This window comes from Triticum urartu, chromosome 5 (assembly GCF_003073215.2).
Source record: "Triticum urartu cultivar G1812 chromosome 5, Tu2.1, whole genome shotgun sequence".
Classification (NCBI taxonomy): Eukaryota; Viridiplantae; Streptophyta; class Magnoliopsida; order Poales; family Poaceae; genus Triticum; species Triticum urartu.
The window spans coordinates 614,273,989-614,289,327 of NC_053026.1; the positions used below are offsets into that span (position 1 = coordinate 614,273,989).

At 42.0% G+C, this 15,339-nt stretch overlaps 1 protein-coding gene and 1 pseudogene across 1 annotated transcript; both read left to right on the forward strand.

Annotated features, from left to right (window-relative positions):
• Window positions 1–246: 246 nt before the first annotated feature.
• Window positions 247–2,558, forward strand: LOC125506307 (glycolipid transfer protein 3-like). Its single transcript, XM_048671156.1, has 8 exons — window positions 247–452; window positions 591–646; window positions 759–889; window positions 990–1,125; window positions 1,379–1,434; window positions 1,552–1,682; window positions 1,803–1,938; window positions 2,301–2,558. The coding sequence occupies exons 1-5, from the start codon at window positions 284–286 to the stop codon at window positions 1,400–1,402; spliced, it is 516 nt and encodes a 171-aa protein (XP_048527113.1). The 5' UTR covers window positions 247–283; the 3' UTR covers window positions 1,403–1,434; window positions 1,552–1,682; window positions 1,803–1,938; window positions 2,301–2,558.
• Window positions 2,559–7,912: 5,354 nt separating this feature from the next.
• LOC125507543 lies at window positions 7,913–13,283 on the forward strand (annotated as a pseudogene).
• Window positions 13,284–15,339: the final 2,056 nt, after the last annotated feature.

Genomic DNA, 15,339 nt, shown 5'->3' on the forward strand with positions numbered 1-15,339 from the left:
TACATCAACTGAATCAAATCATCCATTTCCAAGCTAGGCGACAGAGCCACCACCTCATATTTTACTCCCAATAATACATCATTTGCTGCTCTGACTTCCCATAGAGGATAGGATAGCTCCAAGACATAACAATTAATACATTACAAAAATAGCATCAAGAAGTTGACCCCCATCATTTGTCCCAAGAAATGGCAGCATATGAGGCTGAATATGTGCGTATATAACTGGGGGACTAATCGAGCCAGATGTCAAGCTAAGGTAGTAGTAGCTAGGACTAGGAGAGATGGAAAGGGAGAAGATGGAGAGGGGCAAGTCTGAGCTGAGGATGGCCATCGACGACCTCTGCTTGCCCAGCTCAGGAGATGGTGAATATCAGGAGCAGCAGGGGAAAGTTAGGAGGTCATCCACCATGGATCTCCTCTGTGTCTCCAACCAGCTTCTACGTGTCCTTGGTTAGTTACTTGAACAAAACTGAAACTGAAAACAGTATGGATTAAACTTCTATTTCTTCAGAGCTACTCTGTTTTAAACCTTGGCTTACCATCTCCTCTTCTTTCAATGTATATATGCTTTGTCTTTGGCTGTCAAAGATGCGATTGGGCCAACGCTTCTAGTCCTCAGACAAGACATTAAGCAAAATGTTGAGGTAATATTGCGATTCTGCATTGCGTTTGTTCACATAACTAAGCGACTGAGCATACCGACTCCCTCCGTTAATTGCATTGAAGTGATTACAGTTATCTATCATTCGTTTGCAGACAATACAATATCTCCATGCAAGAGACTCTTTGAAGTATGCGAGCTTGACGGCGATCGTGATAGAGGAAGTGGAGGAAGGGACCTCGAAGAAGGCCCACAGTTGTACCAGGGCAATTATCTGGCTGGCTAGGTAACTTAGATGTACATGGGTTGTCTTATCATTGTACTGTATATGTCCATTCTATTTCCAAACCTTTGTTCTCACGTGTCGGGAAACACGTTTGGTTTAGATCGGTGGATTTCTCGATACGTTTGCTGGAGAGATTAGTGAAGAACCAAGAGTCAAGCCTGCAAGAGATGGTGGAAGAAGCATATGAGAGCACCCTGAAGCCATTCCATGGATGGATCTCATCAGCTGCTTACAGGGTATGGCCACTTTGATCAGCTGTCCATCATCATGGCTGCTACATATTTTACATGACCGTATAAGCTACTCCCTCCGTTACTTTTGTAAGTCATTTCAGATAACTCAAAATGGGCTATTTTGTACATTGTCTGAAATGTCTTCAAGGTCTTATAAAAGTGAACAGAGGGAGTAACAATTTTCTGAAGATTGTTCCAGCGATAAATCTAGTACTCCCTCTTTTTTCACTGTATGCTTTGTTTTTCGCCGTCAAAGATGCGATTGGGCCAACGCTTCTAGTCCTCAGGCAAGACATTCAGCAAAATGTTCAGGTAATATTGTGATTCTGCATTGCATTTGTTCACATAACTAAGCGACTGACTGAGCATACCGGCTCCGCGTTTTAATTGCAGCGAAGCGATCACAGTTATCTATCTTTCCTTATGCAGAGATTACAGGATCTCCATGCAAGAGACACCTCGAAATACACGGGCTTGATGGAGATCGTGATGGAAGAAATGGAGGAAGGGACCTCAAAGAAGACCAACAGTTGTACAAGGGCAATTATCTGGCTGGCTAGGTAACTTAACTGTACATGGACTGTCTTATCATCTAACAACATATGGTACCTGTATACCATATGTGTCATTTTTGTTCCAAAACCTTTGTTCTCATGTGTCGCAAAATACGTTCGGTTTAGGTCGGTGAATTTCTCGATATGTTTGCTGGAGTGATTAGTGAAGAACCCAGAGTCAAGCCTGCAAGAGATGGTGGAAGAAGCATACGAGAGCACCCTGAAGCCATTCCATGGATGGATCTCATCAGCTGCTTACAGGGTATGACCACTTTGATCAGCTGACATACTGCTGTCCATCATCACGGCTGCTACGTACTCCCCCTGTCGCATAATATAAGAGCATTTTTGACACTATATTAGTGTAAAAAACGGTCTCTTATATTATGTGACGGAGGGAGTATTTTACATGACTGTATAAGCTAGCAATCTTTCGGAGATTGTTCACGCGATAAATGTAGTTCACTTTTTCGATAAATGTTAATACTCCATTGGATCCATATTAATTGTCAGTGATTTAATACAACTTTGTACCAATCAGCGATAATTAATGTGGATTGGAGGGACTCGAGTTTGAGTTTTGTCAACTGAACTAACGTGTTGGGCATACTTGCAAACTGTCAGGTAGCATTGCGACTCATTCCAGAGAGAGACATCTTCATTGAGTTGCTAATGGGGAACTGCCAGGATACCGGGGATTTTGGGGAAGATGTCATGATCTTGGTCTCCATTGTACAGCCTCTGCTAGAGGAGATCAATGTCATCTACAGATGTCTGCGTTGTATTTGTTGTTGTACCTGTAGTTTAATAGCCGGTTGGATGTATCGTGTCAGAGGACTTAAAATAACTGAAGCACAATGCATCTCTTGTTTTTCCTTTTGATTCCTTCCTCTCCGCCTCACCGTATTTTTTTGGCCGATGCGTGGGTTGGCCCATTCGCCGGACGCCTCCGCCACCATGGGGCCGGCAAGGAGCAGCAATAGCGTTCGGCCGCGCGGCTTCTTCGGCCCGGGCCGCGACCTGGCCGTTGGCGAGCTGCCGGCGCCGTTGCTCAGGGCGGGGCCGGCAAGGAGCAGCAGCAGCTACGTTCGGCCACGCGGCTTCTTCGGCCTGGGCCACGACCTGGCAGCTGGCGAGCCGTCGATGCCGTTGCTCTGGGCGGGGCCGGCAAGGAGCAGCAGTACCGTTCGGCTGCGCGGCTTCTTCGGCCTGGCTCGCGACCTGGCCGCCGGCGAGCCACCTACGCAGTTGCTCAGGGCGGGTTGGCGCAGCTTTTCATGGACCCGATTGCTTTTTTTCAAAAAACATATAAGGACCCGATTGCTTTTAAAAAAACTTACATATGGGACCCACATGTAAGTTAACGGTCAAAGTAAATGGTCAAACAAACGGTTATCTTACATTTGGGTCCCAATTATCATAATCGTAATCAACTGATAAAGAATTAACGATTTGGGTTTTTTGAAACAGTTGACCACCCATTTGGTAGTTATTTGAGAAAAAAATAATAAAAAACCGGCAGTTTTTTGAAACCCTAACCCGTAAAGTAGTAGTTTTATACTATTTATTACTCGGTCAGCACAAAGCTAGCTACGCACAAAGATATTTTTCTAGTTATCATATGCTCAAACTAATGATAATATATGCCGGCACGTCATAATCTCTACTTAATCCAGTATGCAACTTGATAGTTTGTTAGCAAAAGAGAATAAATTTAAAAAACAAAGACTTAAATTAAATTAGAAAGAAAAAGCAACGACTGCGAGATACAGAAACCAAAGAAAACATGATTGTTTACCTAATCACTTGACATGCGGATTGACAATGACAATGACGCTGACCTAAGGGCATCTCTACCTGACTCCTTATAATGTAAGTCCCTAGAGCATTTCTAACCGTTTCCTTATAGCCAGTTAGAGGAGTAAAAATTTAGTTTTACTTCACTAGCGGCACCTAGCTGATCCTCAATCCGCCGTAAGGGAGTAAACTTATTACTCCGGCCCCAAACTTCTCTCTAAATATACCCATCGAGATGGGCCGGATTATAAATTTCAGCTCTCTCTCTCTCTCTCTCCCTCCCTCTCTCCCCCCCTCTCTCTCGCCTCCCCCTATTGCTCCTGCGCGCCGCCGGCCGCGTTGCTTCCATGCACGCCGCTGCCCCCCGCGCCCGTACTGGTGCCGCAACCATCATGGAAGAGCTCCGAATTCAGAGCTGGGCAGGCTCGTCGTCGGTCCCGTCCGCCATAGCCGCGGATCGAAACCCGCCATCGAAATCGAATCACTCCTTGTTGTGTCGATCGTTTCCTCGGGGGAGAGGAAGTTGGTTGGATGGGGTGTAACAGAAGTTTTGCGTGCTCGTTGATTAGGATGGAAGCGCTAGCTTTGATTTAGTCGTTATGGCTATGCCGAAATGATTTGGTTTTGTATCGCACTGATACTATATTTTGAGTTAACACCCTTCACTGAAAAAAGGAACCTTGCATGCACGCACTTAGGTCGTTATATGGATCTCCATTTAGTTATAGATGGCTGCTCAATATAAAATTCACCCATATAAGAAACCATGCACGGCAGTACGTACGCCTCATTGGACAAATATATAGACCAACACCATTGATCATCATTGATTAACCTGGTTAATGTGTAGCAAGTCTGTCCATTTCGAGAGGCAAATCACGCTCATAGGCTACACACTGCCCAGTGGCTTACCGCACGCAAGCGCGCGCGCACACACACACACTCATTGGTCAGTTGCTGCTTCTACAAGCACCAGCTTAAACAAAGTCGCTCCAGTAATCTGTAAGAGATCATATCTTAGAGGATCCATGGCAATATAATTTCTATGTGAATATAAGTAAACATAACTTATTACATTGTCTTTCTTATCCAACATCAATTATTTGATTTGAAATAATTAATTAGGGCTCACAATCATAAAAGATGTTCAAGATAGTATATTTATATGTGAAATCTCTCTTACTTTATTATTCTTTCATGAATTGTATCAATGACCAATGCTATGTTTGTTAATTTCCAATAAGTTTTATCAACTAGACTTCTTTTATGTGAAGTCATCACTTCCCATGGGATTAGGAGGATTTTTTGAAACTATGATGATTTTTATAGCAAATTCGGAAACTACACACCCTAATGCATAAAAATCAAAAGTATCACCCTGTCGGCCTCCTGTTGGCCGAAGAGGGACTTTTCGGTCTACTGTTGGCCGAAGAGGGTCTTTTCGGCCAACCATTGGCCAAAGAGGACTTTTCGGCCAACCGTTGGCCAAAGAGGACTTCTCAGCCAACCGTTGGCCAAAAAGTCCCTCTTCAGCCAATGGTAGGCCAAAAAGTGGTCTTCGGTCAACACGTGCTCTCCTGTTTTAAAAAATTCATATCAATTAGGAATTTTAGTATTTTAATTTGATTCTTTTTGCATTAGATTAGAAATTTTATGAAGTTTCTGTAAATATCAAGTTTGACTAGATTTGAAAATTTAAATTTAAATTTTCATGAATTTGCTCAAATCACTAGATTGCCTATAATTTGAGTTAGGAGTATTTTTTAGATGATTCTTTTTTGCTACTAGTTCTTTGTGACTTTGTTTATCAGTAGTAATTAATTGGCAAATTTTAGGATTATTTAAAATTAGATTTTTATGAAAACAATTCTGTTTTAGTGTTTTATAGGTTTTGTGCTATTTCTTTTAATTTTAATTAATCTAAATTATTTTCTTTAGATTTTTTTGACATATTCTTTTAGTTTCTGTTAATTTATCAGTAGCTATTTATTTGTAGTATTTTTTGTATTTTATTTCTTTTATCCTACTAGAAAACTTTGAGCTTGATAGGAGTTTATATTTAAAAGTGCCTTATAAATCCTGTACAACCATTGCTGTTTTATACATGAAAAAACTATACTTTCCCGCAATCTTTTTCCCTCCATTTTCTTTCCCGCCATTTTCTCTGCTGCCATTTTCTCCCGCCATTTTCTTTCCCGCCATTCTCTCCCGCCACACTAAGGAGGCCAGTGTAGTCTCGTCAAGATGTCTGGTCATCCTTTTGATCGTAGTTGTTTTCATCCTAGTGTGTTCAAATGTCTTTTGGGTTTAGACACCAGTTTCACGATAGACAATAGGATAGTTCCATGGGACGAACTCCTTAGTAGTGACACCTTACTGAATGAGTTGGCTCACGCATTAAGTAGGTGCGGGTAGCCTGCAAGGACCTTTGAGGAGATACGAAAAGAATGTCTCAGGTTGCATGGAAGATGGAAGAAGCAACAACATAAGGGTGAATCATTCCTAAAGGCTGCAGCAAAACATACTTATTTATGGACCCAAGACAACGAGGACAAAGACGATATTTTCATGCCGAGCACCAAGGGCAAGAGTACCGCATCGTCAAAGGGCAATAGTACCGCATCATCAAAGGGCAAGAGTGCTGCATCGGCAGAGGATGACGATGATGCCTTCATGTGGAGTGTGAAATACTCTCTAAGAGAAGTCATAAGTGTGAAACACTCTCCGATGATGATGACGAAGCTGCAAACACTTATGACTTCTCTCAGACAGTGTTTCACACCCCACCACCTGCACCGACGCAGGTGGCACAGACCGTGTCAGACGATGTTATCTACGGTCGTGGACACCATGAGGCTCGTTTTATAAGTTGAGAAGAGAAGATGGCGAGAAAGAAGATGGCGGGAAAGAAGATGGCGGGAGAGAATGGCAGGAAAAAATGGCAGGGGAGAATGGCGTGAAAGAAAATGGCGGGACAGAATGGCGTGAAAGAAAATGGCAGGAGAAAATGGAAGGAGAGAATGGCAGAAAATAAAATGACGGGAAAGAAAATGGCAGGAGAAAATGGCGGGAGAGAATGGCGGCAACGAATGGCGGGAACGAAAATAGCGGGAGAAAATGGAGGGAAAGAACGGCGGGAAAGAAAATGGACGATAAAATAAATAAAATAAAAAATACTACAAATAAAATATCTACTGTTAACTTAACAGAAACTAAAAGAATATGTCAAAAAAACTAAAGAAAACAATTCAAAGCAATTAAAATTAAAAGAAATAGCTCAAATTAAAAGAATCATCTAAAAAAATACTCCTAGCTCAAATTATAGGCAATCTAGTGATTTGAGCAAATTCATGAAAATTCAAATTCAAAGTTTCAAATCTAGTCAAACTTGATATCTACAACAACTTCATAAAATTTCTAATCTAATGCAAAAAGAATCAAATTAAAATATTAAAAATCCTAATTGATATGAATTTTCTAATACAGGAGAGTAGGTGTTGGTCGAAGACCACTTTTCGGCCTATTGTTGGCCGAAGAGGGACTCTTTGGCCAATGGTTGGCTGAAAAGTCCCTCTTCGGCCAATAGTAGGCCGAAAAGTCCCTCTTCGGCCAACGGTAGGCTGACGGGGTGATACTTTTGATTTTTATGCATTAGGGTGTATAGTTTCCGAATTTGCTATAAAAATCATCATAGTTTCAAAAAAAATCCTGGGATTAGCATATGAACTTTTTATCATCATTGCTGTGATCTATGGAAAAGAATAAAGGTAAAGAAACACTCAAACCCATACTACCCTTTATTATAACTTTCAAGTACGATTACATTGATAGCTGGGTTGATGGATGATGACATGATGATTTTTCTGCTCCAACTAGATGATGACATGATGTTCATATATGCATACATCCCTTACCTAAAGTAGTTCTCTCTGATAAAATATGCCATTCTTGATGGTCTATTTTGCGAGGGAATCTTATATGTCACTCCCGAGGGATGATCTCCAATTAAAAAGAAGGCAACTTGCTATTTACAGAAGGCCAACTTAGTACTTGACTGTCTTTTTAACAACATTGTATCTGTGCAAGCTAGAAGAGTCTTATGCAGATTAATTGCTAATAATGGCTTAACAACACCACAACAAGTACAGGTCCAGCTGCATCAATTGAGTCAAATCATCCACTTACAAGCTAGGAAACAGAGCCACCACCTCTTACTTTACTCCTAACAATACAATCACCTCTTGCTGCTTCTGTCTGACTAAACATGCATAGAGGATAGCTCCAACACACAACTAGTATTACATCACAGAATAGCATCAAGAAGTTGACCCCTATCATTTGCTCCAAGAAATGGCAGAAGATGAGGCTGAATGTGTGTGTATATAACTAGGGGACTAATGGAGCCAGATGTCAAGCTAAGGTAGTAGTAGCTAGCAGAGATGGAAGCAGAGATAGAAAGGATGAAGATGCACAAGGGAAAGTCTGAGCTGAGGATGGCCATGCATGGAGGACAGGAGGAGCTCTGCTTCGTCAGCTCTGGAGATTTTTTTGAGAAAAGGAGGCATAACCCTCGGCCTCTGCATCACATTGATGCACACAACCATTTTATTAAAAATCAAAGAGGTCCAAAAGTCTCCTCAACCATTCTCAAAATATCATAAAGAAACCAATGCCACATGCGGCCAAAACAAAAAAAAGCCACAACCGGCTAAAATAGATTAAGCTGCCTACACACCTAACCTATTACTGGACCGCCATCCATATCGGTTGTAAGTATCCCGTGCAACCATTTCCCATCGGTTGCACCCAATAGCCATATGCGCCCTGTGGTCCGTATGGCTCAGCAAGGACCATGTACGGATCCATGTAGACGCTCTAAATATGACCTGCAAAAAATTAGTAATGTGTTGCCTGTTAAAAGCCATGTCATTCCGACAATTCCATATAGCCCAAAGCAACGCACATGCTCCGACTCTGATTTGTGCTGCTGTCTGAGGTCTCACCCCGTTCAGCCAGTTATGAAAGAATTGTGATATTGAAGTTGGCGGATTGACATTAAAAGCCACATGAATAGTTCTCCAGAGTAACCTAGAAAGCGGACATTTGATAAACAAATGTTTAATTGTTTCGTTTTGATCACAAAAGCAACAACGGGAACTCCCTACCCAATTACGTTTGGCTAGGTTATCTTTGGTTAAAATGACACCTTTGTGAAAAAACCACATAAACACTTTTATTTTCAACGGCACTTTAATCCTCCAAATATGGCCCAACCTTCGGATGTCTCCGGTATTGATTAAATCCGTAGCTAGGTTATCTTTGGTTAAAATGACACCTTTGTGAACAAACCACATAAACATTTTTATTTTCAACGGCACTTTAATCCTCCAAATATGGCCCGACCTTGGGATGTCTCTGGTATTGATTAAATCCGTATACATAGTTTTAACCGTGAAGACTCCTGACACCGTTAACTTCCAAACTATCGTGTCATTGGCATCCGACAGATTAATATCCATTAATCTACGCACGAGATGCAACCATGTATCCCAACGTGGACCTACAAGTGCCCGTCTAAAATGAATATTGAGCGGACTGTACTGTAACACTGAAGCAACCGAAACATCTTTCCGTTGTGCAATGTTATATAAACTTGGATACTGCAACGCTAATGGAGTGTCCCCTAACCAGGTATCCTCCCAGAATCTAGTTCCTTGCCCATTCCCTACTCTAAATTTCACTCTGTTAAAGAAAGCAACTTTCGTCCTCATAAGTCCTTTCCAAAATGGTGAGTCGGTGGGTTGTGCCGTTACGTGAGCCAAAGACTTCGCATATAAGTATTTGTTACGCAATAACTGCAGCCACACACCCTCTGTCTCTACTGAAAGACGATATAACCATTTGCTCAGCAAGCATCTGTTTTTTACCTCAAAATTCTCAACACCCAAGCCACCCTGGTCCTTCGGTCTACAAATTATATCCCACCTGGCAAGCCTATATTTAGCCTTGTTCTCATCCATTTGCCAAAAGAATCTGGATCGGTAAAAGTCTAATCTTTTCCGTACTCCTACTGGTACTTCAAAGAAAGAAAGGAGGAACATCGGCATGCTAGTCAGAACCGAGTTAATAAGAATTAATCTTCCTCCATAAGATAAAAGTTTGCCTTTCCAGCAACTTAGTTTCTTCTCAAATCGATCCTCAATACACTTCCATTCTTTGTTAGTTAGTTTGCGATGGTGAATTGGTATCCCTAGATACGTAAAGGGAAGCACACCTAATTCACATCCGAACAACTTTTTATAGCTTTCTTGTTCCTCCTTGGCTCGTCCAAAGCAGAACAATTCACTCTTATTAAAATTAATCTTAAGTCCGAATAGTTTTTCGAACAAGCAAAGCACTAACTTCATGTTCCTTGCTTTCGCAAGGTCATGTTCCATAAAAATAATTGTGTCATCCGCATACTGTAGGATGGAAACCCCACCATCCACCAAATGTGGGATTAGGCCTCCTACTTGGCCTTCTTGTTTCGCCCTATTAACAAGAACAGTCAACATGTCGACAACAACATTGAACATAATTGGAGACATGGGATCAACTTGTCTTAATCCCTTAAGCGTCTGAAAGTAATGACCAATATCATCATTCACTTTAATACCAACGCTGCCTCCCTGCACAAAGGATTCAACCTGCTTTCTCCAGGCTTCATCAAATCCTTTCATGCGCAAGGCCTGTTGCAGAAAAGGCCATTTGACTTTATCATAAGCCTTTTCGAAATCCACCTTGAAAATCACTCCATCGAGTTTCTTCGAGTGGATTTCATGAAGGGTCTCATGTAGGACAACCACCCCTTCTAGGATATGTCGCCCTGGCATGAAAGTAGTCTGCGTTGGCTAAACCATCGTATGTGCAATCTGTGTAAGACGGTTTGTGCCAACTTTCGTGAAAATTTTAAAACTCACATTGAGTAGACATATCGGTCTAAATTGCTCAATGCAGATTGCTTCCTCCTTCTTTGGCAATAAAGTGATAGTTCCAAAATTTAAATTTGAAAAGTTGTAAGTGCCCATTAAAGAGATCATGAAACATAGGCATCAAATCTCCTTTAATGATACCCCAACACTTCTTATAGAATTCAGCTGGAAAACCATCCGGACCAGGTGCTTTATTGTTTTTCATTTGAGCAATCGCCTCATATACCTCCTTCTCAGAAAAAGGAGCTGTGAGGATCTCATTCTCGTCATTCCGAAGTTGAGGGATGCCATCTACTCTTGCCTCATCCAGGCTGACAAAATTCTCAACTGGATCCCCAAACAATTGTTTATAATAGTTAGTGATGTGCAGCTTTAGGTTCTCATGACCTACAATCGTACCCTCATCCTGTTCAAGCTGGATTATTTTCTTTTTCCTATGTTTTCCATTTGCAATCATATGGAAAAATTGTGTGTTGTTATCCCCTTGTACAACGCGCCACACTTTTGCTCTAAGCGCCCACTTCATTTCTTCCTCTCTAAGAAGCTTCGTCAGACTGACCTCAGCTTCTCTCTTAGCAACCCGATCATTGATGTCTAGATTCATACTTTCTGCCTTAATGTCTAGATCATCTATCAACTTGAGTAGTCTTTCCTTCTCAAGTCTATAGGCTCCACTAATATTCTTAGCCCAGCCTCTCAAGAACTGTCTAAGGTGTCTAATTTTGTATTGCCATCTCTCTATATTAGATGTGCCCCGTTGCTCTACCGCCGACTCCCTTTCAACCAATTCAAGGAAGTCCTCTCTCTCGAACCATGCAGTTTCGAAAGAGAAAACACTCTTGTTACCCAAGTGAACTGCCTCACCTGAATCCACAAGAAGTGGCGTATGATCAGAAACCCCTCTAGGCATCGCCATCACAGAAACTAGAGGAAATTTTTGTTCCCATTCAGTGCTCATGAGAACCCGATCAAGCTTTTCATAAGTAGGAGATGGAAGATTATTTGCCCAAGTGAATTGTCTACCAGTGAGCTCAATCTCACGTAGGTCCAAGCTTTCAGTGATCTCCTCTGGAGATGGTGATGATCAGGAGCAGGAGTAGTACAAAATTAGGTCATCCACCATGGATCTCCTCTGCGTCTCCAAGCATTTTCTCCATGTCCTTGGTTAGTTACTTGCATATATGGAACTGAAACTGAAACTTATGAGAACTGCACTTTGATTTCTTTAGAGCTACTCTGTTTTAAACCTTGGTTTACCATTTTTTTGAAACAGAGACAAAAGCTTTGCCTCATCTCATTAAAAAGAAGGGGAATAACAAAGTTTGCAGAGGGCCATTACACCTCACACAAATGGAAAGAAAACACAAGCCTACTATCGCGACATCAAAAAACCAAATGCTTCGCCCCTGCGACAATCCAGAGCGTCGCCTCTGCTTTAATAGCCTCAACCAACACGTTTGGCAACCTACATACATGCTGGAACACCCTCGCGTTTCTCTCTTTCCACACTTCCCAAGTAACAAGCATGATGAGTGATGAAATCGCCTTCCTTATGTGTCCACGCCTAAGGACCACCGCGTACACCACTCTTTGACCGTGGGGATCCCGTTCCAGGCTGCAACGTCTAGTTCATGGCATCCACCCAAACCCTGATCGCATTCCAAATGCGGGCAGAGAACCTGCATTGGAAGAGAAGATGAGCTGCGGTCTCTGGCTCCCTCTTGCAAAGTTGACACAAGTTGCAGTTAGTTTACCGTTTGCACTTCTTTCACTATGAATATATCAGTAGATCAAGGTTTAGCTAACAAATGCTCTGTTTTTTTGTCATCAAAGATGTGATTGGGCCGACGCTACTAGTCCTCAGTCAAGACATTGAGCAAAATGTTCAGGTGGTTGCTCTTTTTCTACGTAATCATTACTCCCATGTTGCCTTGCATTCTGCATTGCATTTGTTCACATAACTAAGCGACTGGGCATACCGACTTGATTGTGCCAATTGCAGTGAAGTGATTACAGTTACATAATAAGCGAGTTTCCCTTTGCAGAGATTACAAGTATCTCCATGCAACAGACTCTTTGAAATACGCGAGCTTGACGGCGATGGTGACGAAGGAAGTGGTGGAAGGGACCTCAAAGAAGACCAATAGTTGCGCCAGGGCAATTATCTGGTTGGCCAGGTAACATATGCTGTTTTATACCATATGTGTTAATTCTGTTTCAAAACCTTAGTTTTCATGTGTCGCCAAAATGCGTTGGGTTTAGGTCGGTGAATTTCTCGATACATTTGCTGGAGGGATTAGTGAAGAACTCAGAGTCAAGCCTACAAGAGATGGTGGAAGAAGCATACAAGAGCACCCTCAAGCCGTTCTATGGATGGATCTCATCAGCTGCTTACAAGGTATGACCACTTTACTTTGATCAGCTGACACACTGCTATTCATCATCACGTCTTTTAGTTTTACACGACCATACAAGCTAGCAATTTTCTGGAGATTGTTCACCTGATAAATCTAGTTCATTTATTTTTGATAAATGGCAATACATTAGTAATATCAAGATGTTATTGCAGCCATTAGCTGGTTTGAGTTGTGTCCACTGAACTAACATCGCGAGCATAATTGCAAACTATCAGGTAGCATTGCGTCTTATTCCGGAAAGAGACATCTTCATTCAGTTGCTGATGGGGAGCTGCCAGGATCCTGGGTATTTTGGTGAAGATGTCATGGTCTTGGTCTCCATTGTACAACCTTTGCTAGAGGAGATAAATGCCATTTTCGTCGGTGTCCCCCATTATGCAGACACACACATTCTTAATGAAACAGTCACTGCATTACACTGAAGATATGTGTTTCCTGATGCAGTTCATGATTGTTAATATACAGGTAAAGCAACGGCTGGAAAGGCTAAAATCCACCTGAAACACAAGGATGAACAGTCACCTGATGGATCCGCGCATCTACCACTGTATTGCATAACCTAACGGTTAACATTTGACAAAGCATAGGCTTTCATACACCCCCTTATCTAGCGATTCATTTCCACATCAAGATTCGTGCGAGCACTTTTTTCTTTTTTGTTTCTTCCAAATAAAACAACATATGAACTATAAACTTTGGAGGACAACAAAACATTCTAACCAGAATGTTAGAAAAAACTTTCAGATTTTTTTGTGAAACATATATACTAAAACTAATATTTTTTACCCCCCCAAAAAATCTCATTTTGTATGTTTATGTCGTACCAAAAAATCTGAAAGTTTTTTCCCACATTGTAGTTAGAATGTTTTGTTGTCCTGGAAAGTTTGAAGTTCATATATTGTTTCATTTTGAAGAAACAAAAAAGAGAAATATGCATGTAACACGTTAATTGTGTAGCACGGATCTCAAAGCAAGATTGTAGGGTATGGATAGGAGGTGTGGAAGCCTGAGCTTTTATAAATCCACATTCCTAAGCTAACTAACCTGCCTTGCCTTGTAAAAATGAAAGGTAAGGACTTGAAATGCAGGGCTTGTGCGCTTTTCTGCAGCGATCTCCTGTTTTAGAGAAGTTGACAGATCTTTAAGCACGGTATTTACGTTTGATCCACATTCCCCAGTTTGATTTATATAATCGTTCACACACATCTTTTTTGTTTTCCACGCGTACATGTTTTCTCTTAAGAAATGTATACCAGTACATGTTTTCTCTTAAGATTTATGAACTTGTGTGGATGAGAAGCGAAAAGGTGACAACACCGTTCATGCTTTCGCAAAAAGCGATCACCGAGAATCTTCTTCTTGGTCACTTATAATTGATATATAAGGTGTAACATATTTGTTGTGTTCTTCTTGCTGGCTGCAAGATACAAAAACAAAGCAAATCTTGATTCTTCACCTAATCTCTTGAGATGAGGCTGAGGATGACAACCAAAGATGTTTGCGTTGTCGTGTCGCCGGTCAGCAGAAAGCTAGCTACGCGCAAAGTTACTACTTTTTTTAGTTATCGTATACTCAAGCTGGTGATGATATATGCAAGTGTTGGAAATATGAGCAATTTACCAAATAATTCTGCTAACGGAAATGCTAGATAAAGCATGACTAATATAGTAGAGATAAAACAAGTCATGCAATCTGACAGAGTGAAGGTAAATAGCATCTGCATATATGAACTTGAACTAAACACATCTAGAACAGACACTAGATGAAGTTGCATATATGAAGTAGCACCTATCATATGTAGGGCAGAAACTAGAGCAAAGAACTGTGGCAGGACATCTAACAGAAAGAGCAAGAACACGTACGGAACAACAGCAGTAGAAGCACTGGACTTGGGGTCGACATCCTCTCCAGCCATGTCGTCGATGAGGTTGTCGACATCGGGGAAGAAGTCCTCGTCGGGGAAGTAGTCGTCGGAGTCCGTGATGAAGAAGTTAGTAGTCGTGCGGAGCGCTCCCCAAAAACTTTATCACCCTTCTCCCATACAAGACTCAAAAGGTGCGGTTCCGGAGGCCTACTGTCCCGACCTACGGTGCAAGCTGCAAGCCGGGATGGGGAAGATCGTAGCAGCAGCGCAGTGCTCAGGAACTTTGTGGCGAGAGGGAGGGGATCTTCTGGTGTGTCTCTCTGGAGAGGAGCGACCTCTCTTATATAGGTACAGGAGAAGGACGCGAACAGGCTGCAGCGGGAGGTGAAGCAATGAAGGGAGACAAAGTGAACAGGCAGCGGCCGAAGAGGCGCGCCGTTCGAATTCAGTGTCCACTACAGAAAACGTTTCAGCTTCCACGTGACCTTTCGCATACCCGTCGTGCGTGGCAAAAATTTAGACATCGGCTCGGCTCATTCCCGCAACCCACGTCGTGTCGTGACAAGGCATGGCGTGGCGAGGCGGGCGGCGGAGGAGGAGCGCACGTGGATGTC

Excerpts from the sequence above, each read along its gene's own strand:
- LOC125506307 (XM_048671156.1), top strand. The coding sequence starts at position 284 with ATGGAAAGGGAGAAGATGGAGAGGGGCAAGTCTGAGCTGAGGATGGCC. Across the intron at positions 453-590 it reads CCAGCTTCTACGTGTCCTTG|ATGCGATTGGGCCAACGCTT; the intron begins GTTAGTTACTTG and ends TGGCTGTCAAAG. Across the intron at positions 647-758 it reads ACATTAAGCAAAATGTTGAG|ACAATACAATATCTCCATGC; the intron begins GTAATATTGCGA and ends ATTCGTTTGCAG.